Here is a 24,886-nt window from a genome sequence, read left to right as displayed (position 1 = left end):
ATCTACTTTACTGTCGTTACTTTCATCCATCGGCGTATACAATATCAGACTTCCAACCGGTGAACAAGGAGTCTTAGAACCCAATTCGGGCAGCCTGATTCCTTTTCCACCTCGTCGACCCGATGCCGGATCTCACCCATCAGGCCTCGAAGTGTTCTTTGCGTGTGTTCCATGCTTCCGCTCTCGTGGAGATGGTCCAATACGCGCTGCTTCTGCGCGATATCAAGTCCTCCCGACTGGCGGCCCTGCTGTAAAATATCTCGAATATACGATGATTCAGGCAATGACTTATTGGCATGAATGAGGGGAAACGAGAACTTCCCCTCGTCTAGATCTTCACAAAAGCCCTTTTGTCCGGTGTACTGCACTCTCCTGTCAATCAAAATGTTTAGTTGTACTGTGTTGGTGAACTGACCTCTTCAGTAAGGTTCTTGTAATCATCTCGGATTTGGAAATATTCCCCCATAAGGTCGACAAGAGGTTCCAATGGGAGGCATCTATTGTGTCGGGAAAGATTAGTATAGTCTTTCATCAAAGCATCCGCGCTTCCTACCGGTTCTTCTTCGACGTCGCCTTTTGCATCATCAATCGAGATAATAGCCGGAAGAGACCACCAGTTTCTGAATACCAGTCAGTACCAAGTTTGTGATAGGAATATATGAGATGGAAAAGCCTGGATTTACTTTGACGTATCATCTCTCGGTATTCTTCCTCCGACGGACACTCGCCCTGCCGTGTCCAGTACAGATCGAAACTCTGACCAATGAACAGATTACGCATCTCTTCGACGAAGATGTCCACACAACGCGAGTCCTCCAACAGCCTCACTTGATCCATAGCCTGGATGAGGACAAAGTTAGCGGAGTTGATGGTCAGCGCCTGTCCAAAGACGGTGTGTGTCGCGGGCTGGCCCCGACGCAGAGGCGATCCGTCTTCAATGTCATCCAGCCTACGTAGGAGGATATACCGTTAGCAGAGTGGCGTTTGGGGTACACCTTTTAATGCAATCACTCACATCAGAGAGGCATTATGTAAAGTCTTTGCAATAGTCTTTATGACGCTTACGAAGCGATCCGGGAGAGCAAGCCACACGTTCAGCGCGTCGATAAAGGCCTCGCGAACACCTTTGGAGGGTAGAGAGGCGATATACTCTGCTGGACCAATGAGGTGCTTTGTAGATTATTAGCAAATTTCGATCAATAGGACGTTACATTGAGCAACGCTCATACCTCTGTTCCGAGTATAACCCGGTCGGTCTCCTTTCCCCTGCCGTCGACAGAAGGAGCCGATGAAATTGATGATCGTGCAGAACGATCACTTGCCCCAGTCCAGAGGGAGGACGCAGACGAAATACTATCTCCTGAGACACTCCGTCTTTTACCTATGTTAGGCAAGTCGCGAGCCTCTTCCATCGAGGCTTGCAACAGGGCACTGCCTTCCTCACATAGCCAGGGGTGGTACCGAGGACATCGTAGACTCCAAGCGACGTTCCCTGGAATTTGGCACCCCAACGCAGTGAGATACAATTGCAGCTTGGCGTTGGACTTTCCTTGGCCAGCCATAAATTCTTGTACTCGCTGCTGGTACCCCCTCTCGTAGTCGTTTGTGACTTGCCGGACAAGCCGTTTGGCTTCCTCTTCATCCACCTGGTGCCATTGCATGAATAACCAGACGGCATTCGTCATGGCGGTCTGGTTTGACTCGGGCCTTCGATACTCTTCCCACTCGACATCGAAGGAGAAGTAGTCATTGGCGAGCCCGAGGGCAGCATAACACGGCTTGACAATAGGAGCGACAAGCTCCTCTTCTTCGGTCGTGAGGAGAAGGCCCATGCCAAAACGCATCAATGTGTCCACAAACCTGTAATCTGGGTTAGAGCAGCGTGAATTTGGATCAGTAGGGACTCCTTACGGTGCACCCGTGTCAACAATCCGGTAGTCCACGTATTCTTCCAGGTTCCTAAATGCGCGGGTCTTGTCCTGCTTGGCGGTTGTGTTGATCATCGTCTTCCAGGAGTCAATAACAACCTCAGCGCATGCAGCGTCGATCGACAGGAGGTCGAGTAGCATCTTAGACTGGATCTGTTTGGTCCCAGTGACCGATCGCACGGTTCGGTACTCTGTCTCATCGAGAGCAATATCGTCCGTGTTATTGTTCAACTAGAGTTGGTTAGGCTTGGGCAACTCTCTGGAGTCAACTTCACTATAGGGCATACCGTGGATTTGGCGGCTGATTCAACCACATTATCGTACATGAATGCATCTATTATGTGTGAGCTTTGGCGAAACAGTTGTGGCTTAGCGTGTCATTGAAATCTCACATTCGAAACAGTAGCTAATGATGGCTATGCGATCGGGCCGACAAAAGGGCAAGACGACCGCGGAGAAGTGACCCTCCCAAGGGTTACAGCATCCCCAGCGCTCTATCGGCCCAATATACTGCTCCCAATCGTTTCGGCATTGCTGAGATCCTGTGTTGGCCCAGTCCTCAAACTTATGACGTCGCAGAGGATAATCTCTGCAGAATCCTTGAAGATCCCGTGAGGCACGAGGAACCCGGTCAGAGGTATCATCGGGTAATAGATTTGGAAGCGCCATCATGGTATGAAGCGAATAAATCTCCGAACACTAAACACTCGACTGGCTTTGCAGATAACGTAGGGGAGGTGAGAAGCTAGAATAAGACAGTTCTACAAGACTGGCATGGTCGTCTTTAAAGCCAATACCATGGACGGACAAGCCCATTTTCCGGAAAAAGAACTCGCAGCTCCATAATGAGACAACTAGGCGTAATTGCTCAATTTCATACGTTGCCAACAAGGAGATCTCTGTCTACGAGAACAGGCGTTCATCTGAGCGGGAAGCACGATCTGATCTGAAGGGGGATGGAGAGATGCCACTGAGAGGATCATTGTAGGCATGAGCCAATCAACCCCTTGCGGGCAGTGGAGATCTGTGAATCATCAACCAGAGTTGCGTCGCGATGAGGTGTGCCAGGATTGGAGAATCCACTCAAAATCCACTTGGATCCTTCATTCTTCGAGTCTAATTGGGGCAAAGATGAAGATCGTTGAGAGTGCAGTTCATGTTATGGATTACGTTAAAAGGTTGACCCAGGCTCGGCTCATTCAAGGAATAAGCTCAAAAGTGTAAGTCATTGATTACATACATTTAGTTGCATCTGATGTCGGGTTCTTTGCCTTGCACGGACCAATAATATTGCGGCAGTTGGTGAGGGAAACCTGGCACCGGAAGATCGGCAAGTGAAGCCATCATTATGGGATTTAAACTTCATCTCTCACGACGCTAACATGATGTTCCCGAGGGAAGGGTAAGACGGCGGGAAGCGAAACCCGACAACTGGCTTTGACAATGTGCTTTGTGGGTTCATAGAATGGAAATCCACCCCTCATATCTCAGACAACTGAAATTTAACCAGAATATTGGGGGCGTGCGAGCAATCACACATCATCCGGCTGCATACCGCTAAGGCCGTGACTCTTTTCAGCCGCGCCCCCAGCCACTCAGCTCTGTGAATGTCACCGTGACGCTGCAATGACAAAAGACTTGAAGCGACACCCTTATCCTGCAACGCCATAGATCTGGTCACTTCTCTGACCTCCTGGCATTTCACTCTTTTCGTACCTCAATATGGGAGAGTTATCTGCAGACCAGTCGACCGTGCTTGAGATTTTCAAGGGGTGCTGTTCGGCAGAAGGCCTATTAGGGCGTCGGGAGGGGTTACAGGCTGGGGATGTGGAAGATGGGATCACAGACAACACTACCCTTTTGTGAGCAAACCATCCCTTTTCATTGAGACCATACTGACTGGCATTTATAGACGATATTTGGAGGCCCGTCACAGGGACCCAAAGGACGCCCTAAAGCAATTGCAAGAGGCAGCCCAGTTTCAGGCTGATAGACAGGTTCTCCGTCTATATGATCTGATCTCCGTGAATGATTATGAGGAGACACGAAAGCTGGTATGCTGAAATCCCGACAAGTCGCATGCAAACCATCTCACACGAGGACTAGTATCCTCACTGGACGGGACGACGGGACCGCCGAGGGCGACCTATCATGGCGCTTGATGTCGCTCATTTGAAGGCATCGACTATGGCAGCCTGGAGGAAGACGCGTGACATTTCAAGGCAAACTGAAATGATTTTATCGAACCCAATCATTCCGGACATGGAACAACGCGCAGCAATACATTTTGATAGCCTAACTCGATTCGTGCTCCCGCTTTGTACAGCCATGAGCGACCGGCCTGACCCGACCATCCCCATCACCAAGTCAATCTACATCGTCGATGCCTCTGCCATCTCGCTGAAGCAAGCCTGGGATTTGCGGGATTTTGCACGCGATATCAGCTGGATCCTGTCCACCTGCTATCCCGAGACCATTGATCGGATCATTGTAAGCAATATTTACACCATGAATGGGATCGATGTTGACTCTTTCTTAGGTGGGTAATGCGCCCTTCTACTTTGCCAAGATCTGGGCTTTTATGAAGAACTTTGTCGACCCCATGACGGCGGACAAGCTGGTCATCACCAGGCCCACGGATGCATACGCGACCATGGCAAAATATATGGAACACAAGGATATCCCAAGCCAGTTCGGAGGAGGTTTCCAGTTCACGAATGGGATGCTGCCGGATTTGGATGAGGGCATACGGCAGGCTCTACAGTGGACTATCTCCAGTAAGGAGGCATTCCCGCAAGGGCCAATCAAGTGGACCGAAGATGAGAATGGCCAGCGACGGGCCGTGGCAACAGGAAGCATTGATAGTCGGCAGCGATGCGAGGAAGTTGCAATTCTTCCAGTGAACCCGACAATACATTCGCAGCTACCGAATTGACTACAAAGCATGATTCAGTGTCCATGAGATAGAGCATGGTCTTGTTATTAGGAATTTCTTTAAAGACAGTAGTGACCGCAAACGCCAAGGACATAGCCAGCTATGTCACTTTACTTTCTATCTATTCTCTAGTGAGCAATAACCGATCCGTCAAGTGTATATGCCGCATGAGTAAGCTAGAACTCCCTTTTATACATCCATTTGAATAGTTGGCAGGCCGTGATCGTCAACCATAAACACACCTGAAAGATGGTCATCCCCGTCCCGACCCACTCGATCGCCGGTGAAGCCAAATACTCCCCCAAGTCAATCGTCGCCAGAACGAAGCCAGTGATGGGAAAGACCATGCACCACCAGATAAGCTCGAAGCGAATGGTGCGGTGCCACAGAGCCTCCAGCATGCTTAGTGCCGCCATGCAGAAGAGAAAGAAGGCCAAGATCCATAAAAATACCGACGCGGCCACAGCAACAATGAGCAGGACATCCGCGGTGCGCACACTCGTTGCGGCGCTGATATATTGGGTTGGGAGTTTTTCCACCGCAGCGTCCGCCATGCTGATCATGGCGATGATTGTGAAACTGGGCGGGCCCACTGCGATGAACATCTCCGGTCGGAAATTTGGCACCGGGAGACCCTCGCTGGAAATCTCCGTCAGACTCTGCACCAGAACGACCAGGAACATGAGGAATCCGAATCCTTGCATGGTGGTGCCGCCTACAAGCATGGGCACCGCCTGAGCGGGGGCCTGGTTCGGGGCCAACACGCCGGCCATGGTGCCACTGAGCATCGGTGGAAAGTAGGGTAGGATGTTCACAATGGCAAAGTGGTCGCCATGGTTGATGCCCGTATACGGAATCCACCAACCCAAGAGAATAGAGAGCAATAGCGAGACGCCAGTGTAGACCCAGAAGAAGACGTTCAGGGTGAGGATTAACCAGCGGCCACAATGTGGGGTGCCATAGTAGGAGGTGCAGAAGATGATGGTCGCAAAGGCGAGCAGCGAAACAGGGACAAAGTACAGGTCCTGAGGCTTCTTGATATGCAGCCACCGGGCGGCGAAATTGGGCGATTCTTCCAGGGGCTTAGGGACCTTCTGTGGTCGGACAGCCTCGAATAGAAGACAGAGGGTAACTGTGGTGTAGATAACGAGGTTGGCGATGAAGACGATGGTTCCGATGGTCGTGAGGCCGGTGAACTGGTTTGGGGTCTGGTGCAGCAGTACCGCTATCCCACCCCAGCTGAGTGAGATGGCATACCAGCCCCAGGCTACCGATGAGGTAACCCTGCGAATGGAAGACATTGTATAGCCTCCTTCTGCATGCTGGCTCATGTCGATGGGGATGGTGATGGTGGGCAAGAGGACAGAGGAGTCGGACTAACAATCATGGCCAGGTGGTAGGGTTCTCCACGGGCTAAATAACCGTGGTCTCCCGACCGCGTGTCCAGATATCCTGTTGTTTTGTATTTATCATCTGTTGCCTTTCCTGGACATCACCGAGCATCATATCCAATTCTCTCATGGTTTCGGAGGCAATGGTTGGTGACGTCATTTTCAACTCGCCGTGGAGTCGCTCTCAACCAGGCACGCTGGCACAGATGATGAAAGAACAACTGATGCCAGATAAGAATCAAAATATCTGGTCAACAAGACCTTATCAATCCGCCCGCATCCCGGTCGATTGCCGAAGTGGTCCGATATTTGGCTCGGGATACCGATCGGGTGGCCGCAGGGGCACAATATATACTGTAGAATACTACTAAGTACGTAATAGAACAAACTGGCGAGCAGAAACTGCCAACTAGATGCATGCACAAAGTACTACTACTGGTATCCTGACAACTGTAATAACACCGAAGATAAGATGAATGCAACTGTCCATATTATATCAAAACAAATTCATCAATGCTTATGTACAACCATTATCGCTCTATGCGGTCACTCTGAGTGTACCCTGTAACTACACACACCATGGTTTATCCCTCACGCAAGTTGCAAAGCTTTCTCAGACAATATAATGAATCAACCGGCAATGTAAAACTCCATATGTATCTACGCGACCGCTATTTAACGCACAGTCTTCTCTCCCCGGTCTCGGCGGGACAGATGCAACCGCTTCCCCCACTTCATCCGACTCTTGCGCATCGCCCGCTGTGTCCGTTCCCAGGGGTAGTTAACCGGGGACTCACCACCCGTGAAGATGAAGAAATCGTACAGGAAGGCACCGAGGAAAGAGCCCGCGAGGGATCCGGCCCATGGCCCATAAAACCAGTATGGATTGGTGAACAGCGACGAGCCGTACCCCAGAGCCAGCAACGCCAGTCGCGGGCCAAAGTCTCGACTCGGATTCAAGGCGGCACCCGTCTGGTAGGCAAAGCTCATCGAGTTGCAGGCCACCATGAGACCCACGATGAGTGAATTCATACCCGCTCCTGGGGGTGCGTTCTGATCGTCACCCAGTGCCAGGACTACCACCGTCAGCACCATCGTGCCCAAGAATTCGGTGAAGAAGGCAGTGCCAGGACCGATCCAGGTCTCGCGCTGACTGGTCACGAAGCTGGTGATGATGCCCGTGGTGGAGTTGGTCAAGAGATAGTGTTGGATGGAGTGGTAGTAGAGACCGTACGCGGCGAGCGCGGCGATGAAGGCCCCCAAAAACTGTGCAGCAAAGTACTCGGGCATCTTGCTCTTGGGGAAGCCACGGTAGAACCAGAGCATGATGGTGATGGTTGGATTGAGATGGGCACCGGACACACCACCAGAGACGTAGATGGCCATCATGGTAGCAAACCCCCAGACCCAGTCGGTGGTGTTGGGATTACCGGCGTCGGCCACGGTCACTGCCAGATCGCCGCAAAAGCCGACGAATAGCTGCACGAAGACCCCCAGGGACTCGGCCAGGGCTTCGCGGTGATGGGTGCGGATGACGGACCAGGTGGTGTGGTTGTTGTGCACCTCCTCCTCCACGAGCTCCTGCACCAGCGGATGCAGGTCCTCCGGATAGGCGGCCTCGATCTCCTCCAGGTCGGGCAGGTCGTCCATCATCATCCCGTCCTTGCCATCGTCAGCGCGCAGCTCGGGCTCCTCCGGCACGGGCTCCAAGGGCTCCTCACTACTCATCTGAGGGGGTTCCTCATGGGTCTCACTGGGAGCCGGCGTCTCGCCTTCGGGAACTGTTGACAGGTTCTCCGGCGGGAGATCCCAGGCAGATGGACGGCGGATGCGCGATGACGAAGTGCGCGAGAGGCGCGAACCTTGTCGCGTTGTGGTGGCATCCCCACTCAGAATCTTGTTCATGAAATTGTTCTCGCGTTGGATCCGGGCATCTTCCACCTGGGCCGCCATTTTACGAGGGTCAGCCGACTTCTCGATTTGGCCTTGCTCCAGGTCATTGGGGTCGACCTCCAGCCCCAGCTTCTGTGAGTTTTCGGCTGGCAGCTGAATGTTTTGACGGGCTTCCAACAGCTCCTCCTTCGTCGGCACCATGCCCGGTCGGACGACACGAGGGAGTGGCTTCGCCAAACCCCAGACCGGTTTGGAGTTGGCGGGCTGTTCGTAGGATGGATTGAGATCGCCGTAGCCGGGTTGCACAAACGGTTCATGGGCCAAGCGCAGCTGAGGCGTCTCATCGGGACCAGCCATGGTGAAGCGACCTTGGGTTCGTTCAGCCAGCGTGGTGCGTGGCGCCAAACTGGGAATGCCACTGCCACCACTGCGGCGGGAAGCGGCGGAACTGCGTCGACGAACTCCAGCCCCGGAGCCATCACGACCAGACACACGGCGGGTGGGAGAAACAAAGTCGGCGTCACCAGCAGTTCCTCGACGGCCGCGGGTGGGTGATAAAGGTGAGGTGGGAGGATTCTCTCCTCGAGGGGAGATCGCATCGGACTGCTCAGGCGAGGAGAACACCCTCCGATCAGCTCCTGGTGCAGCTGCAGGGGAATGCGTGTGAACATACCGTTGCCCGTGGGCGCCTGGGCTCCCCGTCGTCCATGATGTGACGGTATTAGATGCTATAGGCTTGTTCGGAGGATGATAAAATTGCTACTGCTGACGGGATGCGGATGGCCGACTCAATCGGAAGCAATGGCTACGAGAGACACCCAGATTCCCAGCCGGTGTTCCGGATGTTTAAGAACCAGCTAGTGAGCAACAGGGGTAGGGTACAATAAAGAATAGGAAAACAATGACTGCCGTGAAGGAGCAGCATGGACCATGACGACGACTTGCTGGCGCCCTCTCCGCTTCTCCGACTGGATCAGAGACTGCAGCGACGGCGTAAGCGAGGGCATCCGCACCAGTCATTGAGCAGAGTTGATGCGCGAGATCTACAAAGTACAGGCCAGTGGGTTGCGATGGTGCGGGCAGACTATTGGGGAGCGTTGAAGACATGGAAAGACTGGCGTCATGAGTGGATCCTTCTGGGGCTTGTCGGAAAGCTTGAGAGGCAAAAGAATCGACACACAACAGGGTTTGGTTCCTGACCTGATCCCCCAAATGCTTCGCTGGTTGGCCCTGGTCGGCAGAGATAACCCACTGCAAACCCCCGCTCAATGACGGTCCTCTGTGGTCATCGTCACCGATCAACCTGGGTTATTGGGCCATGGATGGCCATTTCCCCTCCCCATCGATCGATCGGGGGGCTGTCGTGGGAAGGACCAAAAAGATGTCAAAGATTTCCACTTCAGCCGGTCATCGGGGGTAAATACCGATGACTGTGTCCAGTGAATATTCGGTACAGTGATAATGTACTTCAATGCGGGATGAATATTTTATAAAGTTGTGTGATATGGTTCGTGGTGGATGGAACGTGCACGGAATCAACCACGAGGGAACCAGCCGGCACGAGTCCGTTCCTTGATTCTGGCTTCTCGGTTCTTTGGACAGACACACTGAATAATCCAATTCAGTTCAATCCCATTTTGCCTTCCGAGGATTCTCCGATGCTCGGTAGATTCCCGGTCAGAATCCTACACAGAAAAGACTTATCGCGAAGAGAAAAGCCGCATGGAGGAGGATAATGAATTTATCAGACTTTGCTGGATTTTTTCCACCTTGAAATACCTAGTCAGCATCTATGCTGATAGTAATGGGTCCCTTTGATCAGGATTTTCAGACTTTCGTTGGGGGCTAGGGAAATGTCTTGGCGAGGAGTCTATCCGAGACTCCCGCGAAGAGTTTGCAACGGGAATGAAGGGCAACTCCAGTTGGAAAGGAGACACGTCTTTATTGTATATAATGTCTTCCCGGCATTCTCTAGATCAAAGTAGGCGCATGAAGATGTCAAGGCAAACGTCATGTTGATGCGGTTGTAGTCTGCCAACTTGTTATAGAGAGCAGATTCTGCCCGGCTCAACACAAATTGGCCCCTGGAAGGATCACTCAGAGCCCAACGAATGCTCCATAAGTGCCCTTGAGCAAAAAGTACATCCTCCTATTTCGGCTCTTATAACTCAATTAGCCCTCATTGACGTCCCCGGGTGCCCGACTGTCACCATATTTGAGTCGAAATTTTTGGCTGGCTACCTTTCACTCACTGTGACAGGTTGGAACCGTGCTACTTAATTATAGATCCCGACAGGCAGCCATGTCTGCCTGCCACTGGACATCTACCTATTTAGCACTTGCCAGGTACCCGGAGATGAAGGGGTTTCCACTCCGACAGGAGATGAAAGGCGAACAGTGGGGCGTGTCTCACTTGAGCAGCGTCCGCCTTCCATATTAAGCCTGGAATAGCCTCGTCTTCACCTCTTTCAGGAATGGGCGATGGCCCTGTCGACACTATCGCTGTCCGGCTCATTAAGGGCCCAAGGGTCCAAAGTTTTTAGATTGGTTTGCCAAGCATCAACTGTAGAATATAAAACTCGGAATCTCCGGTTTCAGAGGGTGAGAAAGGTCAACTTCACCCCAACTACGAGTTATACTGTTTGCTATCTTGTTATGGCTGCCCTCTTCCGCCTCAATGGACAGATCTCCACCTTTCTCGCTGTTGGCTTTCTAGCCTCGTGGGCCATCACTGCGTTGAGTTTGACCGCCATCAATGTTCTCAATACCGAATCCACATTCACCGCGCAGGCCGCCTCCATCAGCTTGCTCACCTTCCTCGTCTGCCGATTGCTGGTCCGCCTTCAGCCTGTCGCCCCCACTGAGGGGAGAACCATCGCGCATCTCCTTGCAACAGCAGACAACGGTTCTCGACGAGGCGCGCTCATTTTCATCTCTTTCTGCAGCACATGGCTGTACGAGCTGCTGACCAAAGGCCTCCTCCTGCTTCTGTTGACCTTCTTTGGCGGCGTCATGGCGACCGTGATCTACAACGATCCCAACTTCTCGGAAAATTGGCAGCCTCAGCCGGTATCCGATCAGCCCCAGACGACGACGGCCCTGGCTGAAATTAATGACTTCAAGGAAAAGGCTGGCTTTGATCCGACACAACTATTTCGATGGATCCCGCCTCAGGCAGTCGTCTACTTTATCGCCCTGGTGTGGTTTAACTTCATCAGTCTGGGGCTGTATATTCTCGGCCATGGGCTGAAGGCGCTCTGCAAGGTCTTGGGATTTACTGTTACGCGCACCACCAGCAAAGACACCCATTCGGTAGAAAGACGCTCTTAAGAATGCCCGGATGGAATGTCATATTAGCAGACTCAGTGCGTGACCCAGGGGGCGTCGTTAAGACTCGTCCTGAATGTAAGAAATGCTTTTCTCGACCACCCTTTACTACCTGTAATGCAACTCTATTTTGATCCTAGGGCTGTCGAATATTGAATATACTTTCCGTATTCGCGAATTATATTTATCGGGAGGGTTTAACCGAATTGAGCCCACCATTGCTGCTGGCAACGCGCCCCTTCTGTTTCAAACTTTGGAGGAGAACAGTGCTTGTTACATCCCCAAAGCAAGAATACCGCCTAAGAACTAATCAACTCAGCCTTCTGGAGGTCTTCAAATGTCAGGATTGTCGTCGCTTCCCGCCAGAACCCCCAAACGCGCTGAATGACGAGGTCCTGTTGCCTTTCCGTAAGCTCCGAATAGAGTGGTAACAAGACAATTTCCTCTGCGGCGCGTGTGGTCACCAGATCTTCGCCATGAAAGCGCCCCACCCGTTTGCCAAACGGAGAAGAGTGTAACGGCACGAACTGGGCCTGTGTCTGAATGTGTGCGGCCGCCATATGCTCGATGAAAACAGGTCGGTCCGAGGCATCAGCCAACCGAACCCAAAAGATGGCTGCGTTATGGTCCGCCTCCGCAGCCGGCTGGGGTAGCCGGATTATGCCCGCATGGGCCAGAGGGGCCAGGCATCTGTGATAGCGAGACCAGAGACGTCGACGCTGTGAAAGAATCTCTGGTGCGGCTTGAAACTGGGCGTAGAGAAAGGCCGCTTGGATCTCACTCAGGGTTGCATTAATCCCGACATCCAGCCAACGATAGACATCCACTTCACCTCGCAGAAATTGAGCTCGGTTCGTGCCGTGTTCGTATAGGATCTCTGCCCGCGCCACGAGTGCGTCTTGATTGACGAGTAATGCCCCTCCCTGGCCGCCACTGGTGAATATTTTCTTCTCTTGGAAACTGATGCAACCCAGGTGTCCCATGGTTCCCAACGCACGTCCTCGATACATGCTGCCGCAGGCCATGGCGGCATCCTCAATCACGAGGAGGTCATGTCGATTAGCAATATCCAAAATGGTGTCCATGTCGCAGGCGATTCCAGCATAGTGCACCGGCACAATGGCCTTGGTCCGAGGCGTGATCGCATCCTCGATCTTCTGCGCATCGATGTTCATGGTTGTCTCTTCCACATCAACAAAGACCGGTAGCGCCCCATGGGCAACAAAGGCATTGACTGTCGACACGTATGTATAGCTTGGTACTATTACTTCATCCCCTGGCCGCAGATCGGCTAGGAGGGCCGCAATCTCCAAGGCCGAAGTGCACGAGCTCAAGACAAAGGCCTTGCCATGTGGCATGCTTGATTCAAGCCACCGCTGGCACAATGCCGTGTATTTCCCTTTCCCCGTCAGAATTCGGCTGTCGAGTACCTCTTGGATGGCCTCCAGCTCCTGGCCGGTGACTGTTGGCTGGAAAGTGGGTATGCTCGCCCCCGGCATAGCAACGTCAAGCACCTAGGGACCGACTCTTGCTGAGGGAAGTTTGTACTTTTTCATCTGACTCAAGCAATTATATTCTATAAATTTGAAGTAAGGCCATTAGATATATGGGATTCTTGCTACACCATATATGATTAGTCACACTTTCCTTGCGCCTTTTTCTCTATCTTTGCTGCTTGACGGCTGGCATGTGCACAATCAACGGACGCTCGAACGTCGGTTTCCGAAAGGTCTTGTTTTCGGTGAAGTTCTGAATCGTGAGGGACACTGCCAGACACATTTCAAATTCCCGGACATCCCTGGCTGACATCCTCAACCCTCGTGCTGTTATGATATGTAACACAAACCCCTCCCTTATTGCTGTCATGACAGAATGGTGTGTCAGTCTGTCCGACGCTTGTCACACCATAAAGTGGTTGCCCAAGTGTTTCTTGGACTGAATGCGGGCGGGCAAGATTGGCACAGGTTTAGACTCCCGAGCTTGAGGTGACTTGGACTGCAGTAAAGTGCTAAATGGACAGGTTCTATTCATCGCCCACAAGTTTGGATCGGATTTATGCCCATCCTTGGATTATGTGGTAGAGTGAGGTCGGTCATTTACCTACTCAACGACATGAGTTCCCATCCTGCGCCCGTGCCATTCTGCATCCGTTGGGGTATTATCGGTATGTGCCTTGCTTACATTACCTTGTCCGTGGAGAGGTTTACCAGACTGTTGACTTCTGATAGCCACAGGAAGCATTGCTGAAAGTATTACACCTGGCAAATAGTGCTGTGATTCTTACCGGCTAATCCGCCATGTAGCATTTGCAAAAGACCTTCTCGTTGATCCCGCGTCGCGAGGTGTTACTGATGTGTCGCATTTATTGGTGGCGGTGGCATCTTCGCGATCCACCGAGATCGCCAGCCGCTTCATCAACAAGGTCGGAGCGCCGTCGTCCTGCATTGCGTATGGTAGCTACGACGCTCTGGTGGCGGACCCCCGCGTAGATGTCGTCTACGTCGCCTCTCCACATTCCCATCACTACCAGAATGCTATGCTCGGGCTGCAGGCCGGAAAGCATGTGCTCTGCGAGAAGCCCTTTACTGTGACGGCTAGACAGGCACATCGACTCGTCGAGACCGCTCGCGCGCGTAAACTTTTCCTCATGGAAGCCATGTGGACACGCTTCCTGCCAATATCGGCTCAGATTCGGCAAGAAGTCCAGAATGGCGCCATTGGGCCCGTTATTCGGATCTTTGCTGATAACTCGATCGGAACGAACGCTTTGAAGGAGTTGAAGGACAGCTATCTTACCAAGAAGGAGTTGGCTGGGGGCGCGTTACTAGATTGTACGTGATGCTTAGCTTCTCTGCACGGAGCGATACTAACGATGGCTGGACTTTAGTGGGCGTATACCCAGTCCACTGGATCATGCAGACCCTCGCTCCCAGGCCCGATCCCAAGCCCAGCAGTATCCTATCAGCAATAACACCCCTTCTTGGCGCCGGGGTGGATGAATCGACAACCATTCTTATGACCTTCCCCGGCACAAGTCCATCCCCTGTATCCGTGCAGGCGATTGCCAGTTCCAGCCTACGCGCCATGGCGGATCCGGATGGTCACACCCCGGTAGTACGAATCCAGGGAGACAGCGGGGAAATCCAAATCTATGGCCGGCCTTGGTGTCCGTCCAAGTACCGGATCATCAAACGAGTGCAGCAGTTTGGTATTACAGGTGGAGGGGAAGACTTCGAGTATCGAGTCCCAGGGGGCGCACATGGGCTTTGCTTCGAAGCGGACGAGGTCGCCCGTTGTGTCCGAGATGAACGCCTGGAAAGTGCAATCATGCCGTGGACGGAAAGCCTGACTGTCATCGAGATACTGGATGCAGTGCGTAGGGCTCATGGGCTTTTCTTTTCAGAGATCGTCGAGTCGGAGCAGTATCCAGTAACTATGCCCGTTAAGATGAACTAAGCATGTTATCAGCCTTCATTTCAGTATAATGCAAGATGCCTCTCCTAGGTAGTTTTAAATATCACACCGTTGTTTAGATGACTTGAGAATTCGAGCGCGCCGTAGCAGTCGACCTTTTCATGGGAGTGAATGCAATAGCCAGAATCATCATCAAGGCACTGAATGTTCCGAGTGAGATGGCCATGGCTGCCCAGCTCACAGCCTCCCGAATATAGCCGGCATACAGAGGCCCAACCAGTGTCCCAGCAGCAAATGCGGCGTTACTTAGACCGTAAGCCTGCGAAGACGCCCCTTCATCCCCGAAGATCCCTGGACGTCCCTTCTCCATGTCGTCCTTGGCTAAGGTAATTTCTGTCATCATTGCAGGCATGGCAAGTGATACCCCACAACCGAAAAGGAATAAAAACAGGCGGAGCAGCACTGACATTACTTCCGTCGGTTCAAGTATCAGCGAGAGCAGCATAAGGCTCGGAGTAATCAATGCAAAGCCCAAAATCGCCGGCCAGAACGGACCCAAGCGATCCACCACAAATCCGCCAAGCGGAGAGCAGATCATAGGAAGGGTATTGGACAGAAATACAATGGCGATGTCTGTCGACCGGTAAGGAAAAACCTCGGGGAGATACACGGGCAGTACGGCCTCCAAGGCAGTCATGAACGAGTTCAGCATGAACATTCCCACCATTGCCACGAGAAACCTAGGCATGCATATCAAGTATAACAGTGCAGGCTTCCTTGGAGAGCCTGTAACAGGAGTAGCTGCCACGTCTGACATTAGCGGACGCCCCTCCTCGTCGAATAGGTCTTGCTTGACATCAATCTCATGCGACGGCGTGATGAGAAGCACCCGTAGCACAAATTCCAGTACTACAAGCACGAAGGCTGGGACAAAGACGGCGAAGTATCCCGCCAGATCATATAAAAGTCCACCCACGATGGGCCCTGCGAATAAGCCAACGCTGAGACTCATGCTCGTAAAGCCGATGGCACGTCCTATGTGTTGCTCACCAACTGTGTCCAGCATCAGACTAAAGCCGATGGTAAATACTATGGCAGTGGAGCAGCCCTGTAGGATTCGAGCGAGAAGGATCAGAGTCAATGAGTTGGTAAGCGAAAAGAGCAGTGTAGCACCCCCCATAACGCCGACCCCGAGCAAAAATGGCAGCTGCTTCGTACGAGTTCGATCGCCCATCCAACCGAATAGCACTGTGACAATAAATCAATAAGTATGTGCATGCAGTGAGGTTCTACTGACAATGGATGCACATACATGAGCCCAGCATGATGGATGCCCCGTAGCTGGCAAGTAAGATGGAATTCCAACGCTGAATATCGGCATCCGTGAGACCTACACGCTCGGCGAGGGCAAATGGAAGCATAGGCACGACTAGTCCATAGAGGAAGATATCAGTAAAAACCGCCACGCAGACCACAATGACTGCAAAAGTGGTTGATGACCGGATCTGCTTCGCCAACATGTTGCGGGGGGACACAGCGGGAATGCAAGGCAGTGCAACACGGTCGCAGATGCTGAGTTTGAGGCGCAGCATGCAGTCTATGTCCACCGACCGAGAAATATAACATTTAGGCCACTCGAGCCTAGGCTCCTCTAAGCCCGGACAATTTATCAATCCCAGAAAATCCAGCAGGACGGATGGCACGGCCCCATGGTGCGACTTCTTCAATAGTTGGAAATTGGATCAATGTCATACAATGGCTTGCGCAGAAGATACCGCGGACTCTTCACTTTACTCGCAAACTTATCACAATATGTGATTATAGTGTTGTTCGTAAAATCTGACATCTCTTGTGTCTCCAGGCTATGCCTTGGCATGGACTGGAGGACAGAACAAAAGCAAGGAAGTCGTTTAGTTCTCTCAAACCATTAACTTAGACTACCGTGTGTCACACTAATGCGAGATTTCCGGCTCTGTAGTTGTGGCTCATTCCGTATATCCAGGACATTGAGACTTGCAGTTCCGGTTGCAATGGTTCAATCACGTCCATCACGACACTCCGCCCGTACTTCCTGCCTATGTCGTGGCACAAGTAGTCATTCTATTTGGCAGCTAAAGAGATTTGGTTCATTTTGTGTGGAAAAACATATTCGGGTCCGAAAAGTTTCACCACATCAATGACGCTTCTTGTAGTCAGGATATATCCCCGATTATTGGTAGTCATCCAGCCATGCTCTGCAGGGATATGTTTTCAGTATCTCGAATATGAAGACCCGTTCTAACGCACGGCAAACCCAGCAATAACTGTCAGCATCTCAATCTGCTCTGGACCGTCTAATAGCTGCTTCTCCAAAAATGTTGAATACATCTGGCGGAGCCAGGGACGACTATGGTGGTGCTCAAGGGCATTGATATTGGCCCATCTGTGTAACCGGTCAACTGATTATCTTACAGAGATCTCAACCAGGCCCGTGCGACACATGCCTTTCAATGACTCTGAACTCTAAGGTACCATCAACTCGATGATGTTCTGTTAGAAGGAATGCCAAGCACGATGGTTCTGCCTGCTCCACAAGACGGGCCGTGTCGCAAAGAAGGTGTCTAACCTGATATAGCGGCGAATATCAGTGGATTATCAGCAATGCCTGACAAAGCGCGAGGTAAGGGGCGCATACCTCAGTCTCCTTTCCCGGGGCCGGTCGCAGGGTGGCAATAAGTTGGACCTCAGCCATGACTCAGTTCAGTTGGTGGCAGAACCGGCATGGTGACGAGAGGGAATACGGGCTTTTATCTTGTTTTCTTGCGCAACCTTGTCGGAGTTCCCTTTGTCGAGCCAGAGCCATTCAAGCAATTGGCGCTGGATATTGACCATGCTTGCAGCTCCATGAAGGTCAGCAACGCCTACCATGAGCATCTACAAACTCCTGGTGGAATTTCCCTATTGCATTAAGCCTTGCTAATTCCTAGGCTTACTCCACGTGATCATAAACACCTCTCGTGTACATTGAGACAGCCTTTGACCATGATCTACCATTATGCAAGCATCTGTCGGACCCGGGTAAAAGACTCGTTGTACAGCACAAAATGATATCTTACAGATGCCTCTGTGCATTATATTGTGTATATCGGTATTATTGTTACAGAACTGATCGTCATAGATGCGGGAGAGGTGATCTCTGGCCGGCATCTTTAGCAAAGTGGAGCGGCTTCCTTGGAGGGAGAAATACTTGGTTTTTCAATATTAACTAGACAGTACTAGCATCGCTGGTATGTATATCCTTGTGCATATCGTCACAGATACCGACTATGATGAGTGAACGTCGAACAGTGATATATCTATCTTGGCCATCATTTACAGGGGTAGCAGTGGAGAATATGGTCTGCTTGTCAGGTTGACTAGGAAGTTCCCGCTGGTTCCTAGCCTCTTGTACACACATGTGTCATTGATTATGCCAGATAGGTTACGTTGACTGCATGAAGACACATCAGGGCTACTGTCTTCCTGTACACATGAATAACAAAGTGACATTGAGAACTGCAAATCTGAGGCCGGCTTTGGTCATGCGGGCATAGACCTGGGACACGAGGTATACATCATGTCATTTTTTGAAATTCGAATGACATTTGCGGGGACCTGATGGCGAAACTATTCGATATGGTGTCATTTGCTTGGGAGACAAGCTGATAGATAGACCTCCGCTTGTGGCACACCCCAGTAGCCTACGTCAACGCTGGCATTTCAGCACCATTCGCAAAAATTTTGACTCGGTGAACTGTTTCGGGCTCTACGGAACAAGGTACATCTACACCCACAAGTGTCTGAACTTCGAAGGCGCAGAGGCGTCGATATGGTGAAGGTGTCTCACTCTCCAATATTGGAACATAGAAAAGCGAACATTATGTTAGATTCCGCCACCTAACAAAGAGAACAGTGCCCATTATGCTATAGTTGTATATCCTGAAGCTAATATTTCATTCATAGATGATCGCAACCTCTGTGCAAGATTTGTAGTGTTTATGTGCAATCATTACACAAATTCGGCGGCACGATGACTGTCCAACAGCGAGGACTTGGAAGCAATGGCTCAGATAATGAGGATGCTATGGGAAGTGTGAAAACCATCTTAGTTACTGGGGGCGCAGGATTTATGTAAGTTTATTACCGGGCGATGATCATTCGGATGTAGAGACATCGATAGGTGAATTAACACTGCATTTCAGCGGGGGCTGGTTCATTCGGCACCTCCTCCAGGTATATGGTACGAGGTATACGGTACTCTGCTTTGATATCCTCGATTACTGCGCGTCCAAGTGCAACATACACCCCGTCGAGCATCTTCCCAACTTCCACTTTCTTGGAGGCGATCTGTGCGACCCCGACAGGGTAACAGCTGTCTTCCAGCAGTTTACAGTGGATGCCATTGTCCACTTCGCAGCAAATTCTCACGTGGATCAGTCTCTGGTTAACCCCGTCTCTTTCACTCGAAACAACGTGACTGGGACCCATGTTCTTCTGGAAGCAGCACGACAGGCCGGGACGGTCATACGGTTTATCCACGTATCTACTGACGAGGTATACGGAGAAAATCGGCCAAACCAGGACTATGCCTTTACCGAGGAAGATCGGCTGAACCCGACCAATCCATACTCAGCTAGCAAAGCCGCTGCTGAGATGATCGCCAATGCCTATCGGTATTCTTTCCATATGCCCATCATAATAACTCGCTGCAACAATGTTTTCGGTCCCTGTCAGTACCCCGAGAGTAAGAGCTCCCTGATGACATTCTAGAGGGCTGCTGGTTCCTGACGTATATTTTCTTAGAACTCATCCCTAGATTTGCGATGCAAATGCTGCGTTCCCAGCGTATGACTTTACATGGTGAGGGAAACGCAGTTCGTGGGTTTGTCTTTGCCGGCGATGTCGTGAACGCTTTCGATCTCATTCTCCATCGAGGTCTTGTATCCGAGACCTACAATATCTCCTCAAAGGAGCAGATTCAAGTCATTGACGTTGCGAAACGAATTCTACGGTGGTTTCACGCAGGTCCGAGCCATGCGTGTGAGCAATATCTCGAGACAGTGACAGATAGGCCCTTCAATGACCGGATGTATTGGACCGATGACTCTAAGCTCCGGCAACTAGGGTGGGAAGAGAAAGTTTCATTCGATGATGCACTTACAATGACACTAGAATGGTATCGAGACCATGGCGAAACATTTTGGTCTGATCCAGGCCCAGTCTGCAAATTGAATGGGGGTCCGGGGTAATCCTCCTTATTCACACTGGTACCATCGCTTTGCTTGCGTTGCGGGTGAGGTTGAGACCCATATATGAGGATATTACTACCGCCATATAACCGGTATCTGGATTCCACTCATGCTAGACAGAATACAGTAACTTTAGCTTCTTATTGGACGGTTATTACACCTTTTGTAATTGTGCATTTCCCTATGAAAACATGAAGACGAGGAAGACATAACTTCCCTCGCTTAGCTGTTGACTCTCCAAACCTCAACCACGAAACAGCTTCGCCTCTCAGGCCAGCAAGTGCACACGTTGATGCTTACTCCATGATTTGTCCTGGCGTTGTTGTTAAGGACATTGACTGTCAGCACAGAACCCCCTACAGGTTCGATCATCAAAGTGCAAGAAAGGACTTCCTTTGATTTTGACATAGAAACCGTGTGATCCAGCCAAACTGATAGGTTTTCAAGTCTTGATCCACATAAGCCATAGGCCTCACCAGAAATGACCTTCCGAGACTCGCCGAAAAGCAGTGCGGAGTTTCCCAGGGCGCAGAAAAGAGCCGACGGCTGGAGAGTTCCAGCAGGCCAACCACAGCCTAAAATAACCATCATCATCAAACCCTTTCAGCTTCTGATTCTTCAAACAAACTACTACCATGTTTGCTTCATAATCTGTCAGAAAGTCTATTCAGGCCATCTGTGCTTTTAGCACAAAGACCCCGACCGTGGCCGTTCTTCGCCAGGCTATTGAACCACCCGTGATCAGTGGCGTCACAAAGCCTCGCAAGCCGGGTGGTAAGCCCTCAGTACCCTCAGAGACATGCTTATAGCTGAACCCTTCCCAGGCTATCAGGATTCTGGCGCAGACATTGCTTACACCCTTCGGCAGAAGGGCGTGAAGGTCATAAAGTCAGATCCTTCGGCCCCAGTCTCCTCCAATGAAGGCTGGGCGTTCCCAGACACGGAGGAAGGAATTTACAGCGCGGCCCAGCAGGGCACCACGCATTCTGGGCTAACACCTGTAGCCTCTAAGATCTACGTAGTGGGTCAGCCGCCAGGCCTGGTTGAAAGCTTTGATGACAAGGCATATCTGAACGATAAACTACGGGAGCTTGGAGGCTACACCTTACCAAAGTCCTGGCTGGTGAGTCCTGAAAATATCAGTGAAATTATCAACCATATCGACCGGTACCCAATCGTCGGCAAGCCTGTTCGAGGACGCGGTAGCTATGGAGTGAAAGTGTGTCATGATAAGGGCCAGCTACAGCGACATGTCCAGACCCTCCTTCGTGAATCGCCACTGGTCATGCTTGAGGAGTTTCTCTCTGCTGAGGAGGCAACTATCACCGTCATGCCTCTAATTATAGAGCATCCCCAACATTGGAGCATGCTTCTGCTGATCCTGTGGTGTATATTACTAACAATGTATGGCACATTGAATGTAACATCTATGGGATATGATGCATTACTGCATTGACGAAGACAGAGCCACTTTTGAGTAGATATCGTTGGTATCGGCGATAATAAGTGGGAAAGTATGCTTCGGCTTTCATTGCCACATAGCTCAAGTCAGCGGTCGAGAGCTGCATTGATATTCCATTACCTGGACTGCTTAATGGAATAGACTAGCATTAGCGAGCGGCAGGAATACAATATTGATCAACAGGTGCCTGTCACAACCCACCCCTGCCACAATGTCTCATATCACGACTCCGTGTTGGTCCACCCCCATAACCTTCTTGGGTTATCCACAAACAACCTCCTCACCTGCGCCTGCGTTCCGGCCCACTCAAGCGTCTGTTGCAGAATAGCCTGATTGTCGACGTCCCTAAAGTCCTGCTCAACCAATCTCCCTCCAGCCCCATTCCCCTCCTTACTCGCCGTATGCGGCCAGTCGCTGCCAAAAACCACCATGTCGGGTCCAGGCAGCATAAGTGTCTCCGCGATAACCCGCAGATCACCATACAGCGGCTTGTCCCGGGAGTTCTGGTACGGCGCCGAGATCTTAACGAAAAGGTGATTTCGTCGCATTAGGTCCACCACTTCTCGGAACCCGGGGATGCTGAAGGGATCGATCGCATTTTGTAGATTGCCCGTACGGGAAGCTGTCATCGCGTGAGCATAGTGGTCCGCTACGACGCGTACCCCCAGGGTTGGAATTATAGGGTGAAGGGACTTGAAGGAGGCGATAGGGACCCATAACTGCAGGATCCAGTTGTGAATTCGCGCGATCAACGCCGCGCGAATGGTATCTGCGGTAATCTGTGCGTCTGTCCCTTCGTTACCATAGTTAATGCGGATTCCGCGGACGCCGGCGTCGTGAAATGTTTGAAGGGTAGTGTTATCGATTTCCGCCGAGAGGTCTAAGACGCAGACGCCGCGATAAGTACCGTTGGTGGAGCGTAGGGCGTCGATAAGGACGCTGTTATAAGTTCCATATACGCTGGGTAACACAATGACGGCATGCTGAATGCCGACGGAGCGTTCAAATGCCAGGGCCTGCTCGCGAGTCGCAGCTTTGGGGGTGTAGTCTAGCAGGGCAAATCGGTCAGATCTGGGCTTACGTTTTGAAAACGGTCAACAGCACGCACCACTGTCAGGACTGAGGGGGAACTTGTCGGATTCGATGATATGAATATGAGAGTCCCTATCTTCGAGTCAACACCAAAGTGAATAGTTGGTTGCCACGAGCCAGGGGAATGACCAAGCATATTTCGGGACTGTTAGCCCGGCTTTAGCCTTGACGATTGTCATGCTGACGAGAAAAAACAACTGTCAATGTTAGTGGAGCCTATTACTGTACGTAACAAACGCACTGTCTGTAGAAGGGTAAGGCCAGCAAACTTGAAAGGCATAATTGGAAAACTGCAGACACCAGCGACTACCGGCAGTCCCACCAAGTTGCCATTCTTAAAGTGTATTTTGATGATTTCCCTCATCCGATTCTCGGAACTTCCGACCTTGGAAGCTATATAAATATACTCCCTCAGAGGACGCACGCTCGATGGCAGAGTGCTTAGTCCTAGCCGATGTCCGCGGTGTCGTAGGAATCCCAAGTACTTTGTTTCTAGTACTATCTAACAGATGATAGGATACTCATGGTCTTGCAAGGCTTCCGCAGTACCTTGATCGCGTTAGCAACGGCCGGGTCAACGCCCGGCCAAGCATCAAGATCACCGACAAAACCCCGGTAGTTGCACACCTGGACGGAGATAACGGCTTTGGCTTCGTCGTCGCAACTCGCGGTATGGACGAAGCTATCAAGCGTGCAGAAATCTATGGCATCAGGATGGTAACGGTCAACCACTCCAATCGTTTTGGCATGGCAGTAACATACGTCCTCCAAGCACTTAAGGCAAATATGATCTCGCTTGTCTTCACCAATTCCGCCAAACAGATGTCCCCTTTCGGAGGGAAAGAAACGCTCCTCGGGATCTCGCTGTTTGCCGCCGGTGCTCCGTCAAACACGGAGGTACCATATATTCTTGACATGGCGCCCTCTGTTGTTGCTAAGGGAAAGATCCGACGCGCTGCACGCTGTGGTGAGCCTATCCCTCCGGGCTGGGCCCTAGATGCAGATGGGAACCCGACAACGGGCGTAAATGTCGCCTTAAATGGCAGCATGGTGCTAATTGGAGGGCCGAAGGGATCCGGTATTGCGATTCTTATGGACATTATGTCGGGTGTTTTGGCAGGCGCCGAGTTTGGCGGACAGGTTGGAGACCAGTATAAGGATATGAAGCCCCAGAATGTAGGCCACTGCTTTATTGCTGTCAAGCCCGATGTCATCATGAGCACGGAGGATTTCAAAGCTTGAATGGATACACTTGCGCAACGTGTGCACGGGGTTAGTCCGGCGCCCGGATTTTCGGAGGTGCTGTTTCCTGGGGAGCCCGAGCACCGGTTGGGGTTGCAGAGGCGGGCTGAGGGCATTCCCTATGCGGATGCGGAGAAGACTCTTTTCGCTGATGCCGCAAAGCATTATGGTGTCCCAGAACTACCACTATCGGATTGTCCGCTAGCATTAAGTTGAAATCGTGGAAGATCAAAAGACGATGTAAAGGCGTATAGCAATGCTCTCATTGAGAACATACAATGAGTCGTTCAGAGTCTCGCGACGTCCGCTTAATTATATTGAACTCACCCACCTAGGTCAATGGTTGATTACCTTGACTTATACCTACGGATACTATAATTTAGGATGGTATATGTGATTATAGGAATGTTTCGTCAATTTTGGTTGTGATAATGTAAGACCAGGTTATCATTCAATGGTTATCATATTTGCCAAACATATATAAGTAACTACATCTCAGACCTATGGAGACAATAATAGCCACGCGTCCCTATCTACTCATTTATACCAATACCTCCTCAAGTCATGATCGTTACCATTTTCTCACATTTCGAGTGCCCTGAGACCTTTTGTTCATCTACTGTTTGTATGAACTTTTTTTCCCAACTAGATGAAAGGCATCCATTGCCAGGCAGCTACATCAGAGTGTTGTCGAGCCTGTGCAGTTGAGCTTGCTGGGATGCTCATACTCGTGATTCACTCTTTCCATATACTGCTATTTCAGAAATGTAGCCATTAACCCCACCCTCGGTCGGCCATGGCCGGGCCAACCCATCGGACCGCTACCGAAGAGTTCGGTTAGATCCGTCTTTCCCGCGTGTTGATCGCCTCGCCAGTCGACTTGTTTTACTTTTTCAGAAAGAAAGAATTACTCAACTACTGGTCTTTGGGCGGGT

General features: G+C 51.2%; 13 protein-coding genes across 13 annotated transcripts; 6 read left to right on the top strand and 7 right to left on the bottom strand.

Moving 5' to 3' along the window:
* Positions 1-44: 44 nt before the first annotated feature.
* Positions 45-2,597, bottom strand: BO79DRAFT_278247 (bifunctional terpene synthase/polyprenyl synthetase family protein; the record flags this gene model as incomplete). Its single annotated transcript, XM_025687886.1, has 9 exons — positions 45-362; positions 416-497; positions 554-620; positions 684-949; positions 1,016-1,170; positions 1,230-1,860; positions 1,912-2,159; positions 2,216-2,262; positions 2,321-2,597. 9 exons carry the CDS (start codon positions 2,595-2,597, stop codon positions 45-47), a joined length of 2,091 nt encoding a protein of 696 aa, XP_025542586.1.
* A 749-nt stretch (positions 2,598-3,346) lies between these two features.
* On the top strand, positions 3,347-4,863 carry BO79DRAFT_243451 (CRAL-TRIO domain-containing protein; the record flags this gene model as incomplete). Its single annotated transcript, XM_025685287.1, has 4 exons — positions 3,347-3,790; positions 3,841-3,982; positions 4,035-4,418; positions 4,468-4,863. The coding sequence occupies exons 1-4, from the start codon at positions 3,651-3,653 to the stop codon at positions 4,861-4,863; spliced, it is 1,062 nt and encodes a 353-aa protein (XP_025542585.1). The 5' UTR covers positions 3,347-3,650.
* Positions 4,864-5,039: 176 nt separating this feature from the next.
* Positions 5,040-6,194, bottom strand: BO79DRAFT_278245 (tellurite-resistance/dicarboxylate transporter family protein; the record flags this gene model as incomplete). The annotated part of the gene is made up of 1 exon (XM_025687885.1): positions 5,040-6,194. The coding sequence occupies one exon, from the start codon at positions 6,192-6,194 to the stop codon at positions 5,040-5,042; it is 1,155 nt and encodes a 384-aa protein (XP_025542584.1).
* A 694-nt stretch (positions 6,195-6,888) lies between these two features.
* Positions 6,889-9,079, bottom strand: BO79DRAFT_278235 (MIP/aquaporin family protein; the record flags this gene model as incomplete). The annotated part of the gene is made up of 2 exons (XM_025687884.1): positions 6,889-8,841; positions 9,054-9,079. 2 exons carry the CDS (start codon positions 9,077-9,079, stop codon positions 6,930-6,932), a joined length of 1,938 nt encoding a protein of 645 aa, XP_025542583.1. The 3' UTR covers positions 6,889-6,929.
* A 1,723-nt stretch (positions 9,080-10,802) lies between these two features.
* BO79DRAFT_278233 (uncharacterized protein) lies at positions 10,803-11,477 on the top strand (the record flags this gene model as incomplete). Its single annotated transcript, XM_025687883.1, has 1 exon — positions 10,803-11,477. One exon carries the CDS (start codon positions 10,803-10,805, stop codon positions 11,475-11,477), a length of 675 nt encoding a protein of 224 aa, XP_025542582.1.
* A 296-nt stretch (positions 11,478-11,773) lies between these two features.
* BO79DRAFT_140481 (TDP-4-keto-6-deoxy-D-glucose transaminase) lies at positions 11,774-12,973 on the bottom strand (the record flags this gene model as incomplete). Its single annotated transcript, XM_025678221.1, has 1 exon — positions 11,774-12,973. One exon carries the CDS (start codon positions 12,971-12,973, stop codon positions 11,774-11,776), a length of 1,200 nt encoding a protein of 399 aa, XP_025542581.1.
* Positions 12,974-13,586: 613 nt separating this feature from the next.
* On the top strand, positions 13,587-14,930 carry BO79DRAFT_278231 (Gfo/Idh/MocA family protein; the record flags this gene model as incomplete). Its single annotated transcript, XM_025687882.1, has 4 exons — positions 13,587-13,638; positions 13,703-13,723; positions 13,778-14,305; positions 14,362-14,930. 4 exons carry the CDS (start codon positions 13,587-13,589, stop codon positions 14,928-14,930), a joined length of 1,170 nt encoding a protein of 389 aa, XP_025542580.1.
* Positions 14,931-15,003: 73 nt separating this feature from the next.
* On the bottom strand, positions 15,004-16,408 carry BO79DRAFT_140490 (MFS transporter; the record flags this gene model as incomplete). The annotated part of the gene is made up of 2 exons (XM_025678222.1): positions 15,004-16,136; positions 16,201-16,408. The coding sequence occupies 2 exons, from the start codon at positions 16,406-16,408 to the stop codon at positions 15,004-15,006; spliced, it is 1,341 nt and encodes a 446-aa protein (XP_025542579.1).
* Positions 16,409-17,165: 757 nt separating this feature from the next.
* Positions 17,166-17,619, bottom strand: BO79DRAFT_251820 (uncharacterized protein; the record flags this gene model as incomplete). The annotated part of the gene is made up of 3 exons (XM_025685882.1): positions 17,166-17,310; positions 17,441-17,493; positions 17,563-17,619. The coding sequence occupies 3 exons, from the start codon at positions 17,617-17,619 to the stop codon at positions 17,166-17,168; spliced, it is 255 nt and encodes an 84-aa protein (XP_025542578.1).
* Positions 17,620-18,936: 1,317 nt separating this feature from the next.
* On the top strand, positions 18,937-20,155 carry BO79DRAFT_278230 (dTDP-glucose 4,6-dehydratase; the record flags this gene model as incomplete). The annotated part of the gene is made up of 3 exons (XM_025687881.1): positions 18,937-19,037; positions 19,109-19,650; positions 19,710-20,155. The coding sequence occupies 3 exons, from the start codon at positions 18,937-18,939 to the stop codon at positions 20,153-20,155; spliced, it is 1,089 nt and encodes a 362-aa protein (XP_025542577.1).
* A 799-nt stretch (positions 20,156-20,954) lies between these two features.
* On the top strand, positions 20,955-21,636 carry BO79DRAFT_278227 (uncharacterized protein; the record flags this gene model as incomplete). Its single annotated transcript, XM_025687880.1, has 2 exons — positions 20,955-21,357; positions 21,617-21,636. 2 exons carry the CDS (start codon positions 20,955-20,957, stop codon positions 21,634-21,636), a joined length of 423 nt encoding a protein of 140 aa, XP_025542576.1.
* A 202-nt stretch (positions 21,637-21,838) lies between these two features.
* BO79DRAFT_140530 (amidohydrolase family protein) lies at positions 21,839-22,888 on the bottom strand (the record flags this gene model as incomplete). Its single annotated transcript, XM_025678224.1, has 3 exons — positions 21,839-22,665; positions 22,726-22,781; positions 22,839-22,888. The coding sequence occupies 3 exons, from the start codon at positions 22,886-22,888 to the stop codon at positions 21,839-21,841; spliced, it is 933 nt and encodes a 310-aa protein (XP_025542575.1).
* Positions 22,889-23,138: 250 nt separating this feature from the next.
* BO79DRAFT_225572 (Ldh family oxidoreductase) lies at positions 23,139-24,167 on the top strand (the record flags this gene model as incomplete). The annotated part of the gene is made up of 3 exons (XM_025683738.1): positions 23,139-23,177; positions 23,226-23,918; positions 24,009-24,167. The coding sequence occupies 3 exons, from the start codon at positions 23,139-23,141 to the stop codon at positions 24,165-24,167; spliced, it is 891 nt and encodes a 296-aa protein (XP_025542574.1).
* Between the last annotated feature and the right edge of the window lie 719 nt (positions 24,168-24,886).

The sequence above is a fragment of the Aspergillus costaricaensis genome (assembly GCF_003184835.1).
Source record: "Aspergillus costaricaensis CBS 115574 unplaced genomic scaffold BO79scaffold_6, whole genome shotgun sequence".
NCBI classification, from domain to species: Eukaryota; Fungi; Ascomycota; class Eurotiomycetes; order Eurotiales; family Aspergillaceae; genus Aspergillus; species Aspergillus costaricensis.
The sequence above is the reverse complement of the archived record's forward strand: the minus strand, read 5'-3'. Positions and strand labels throughout refer to the sequence as shown.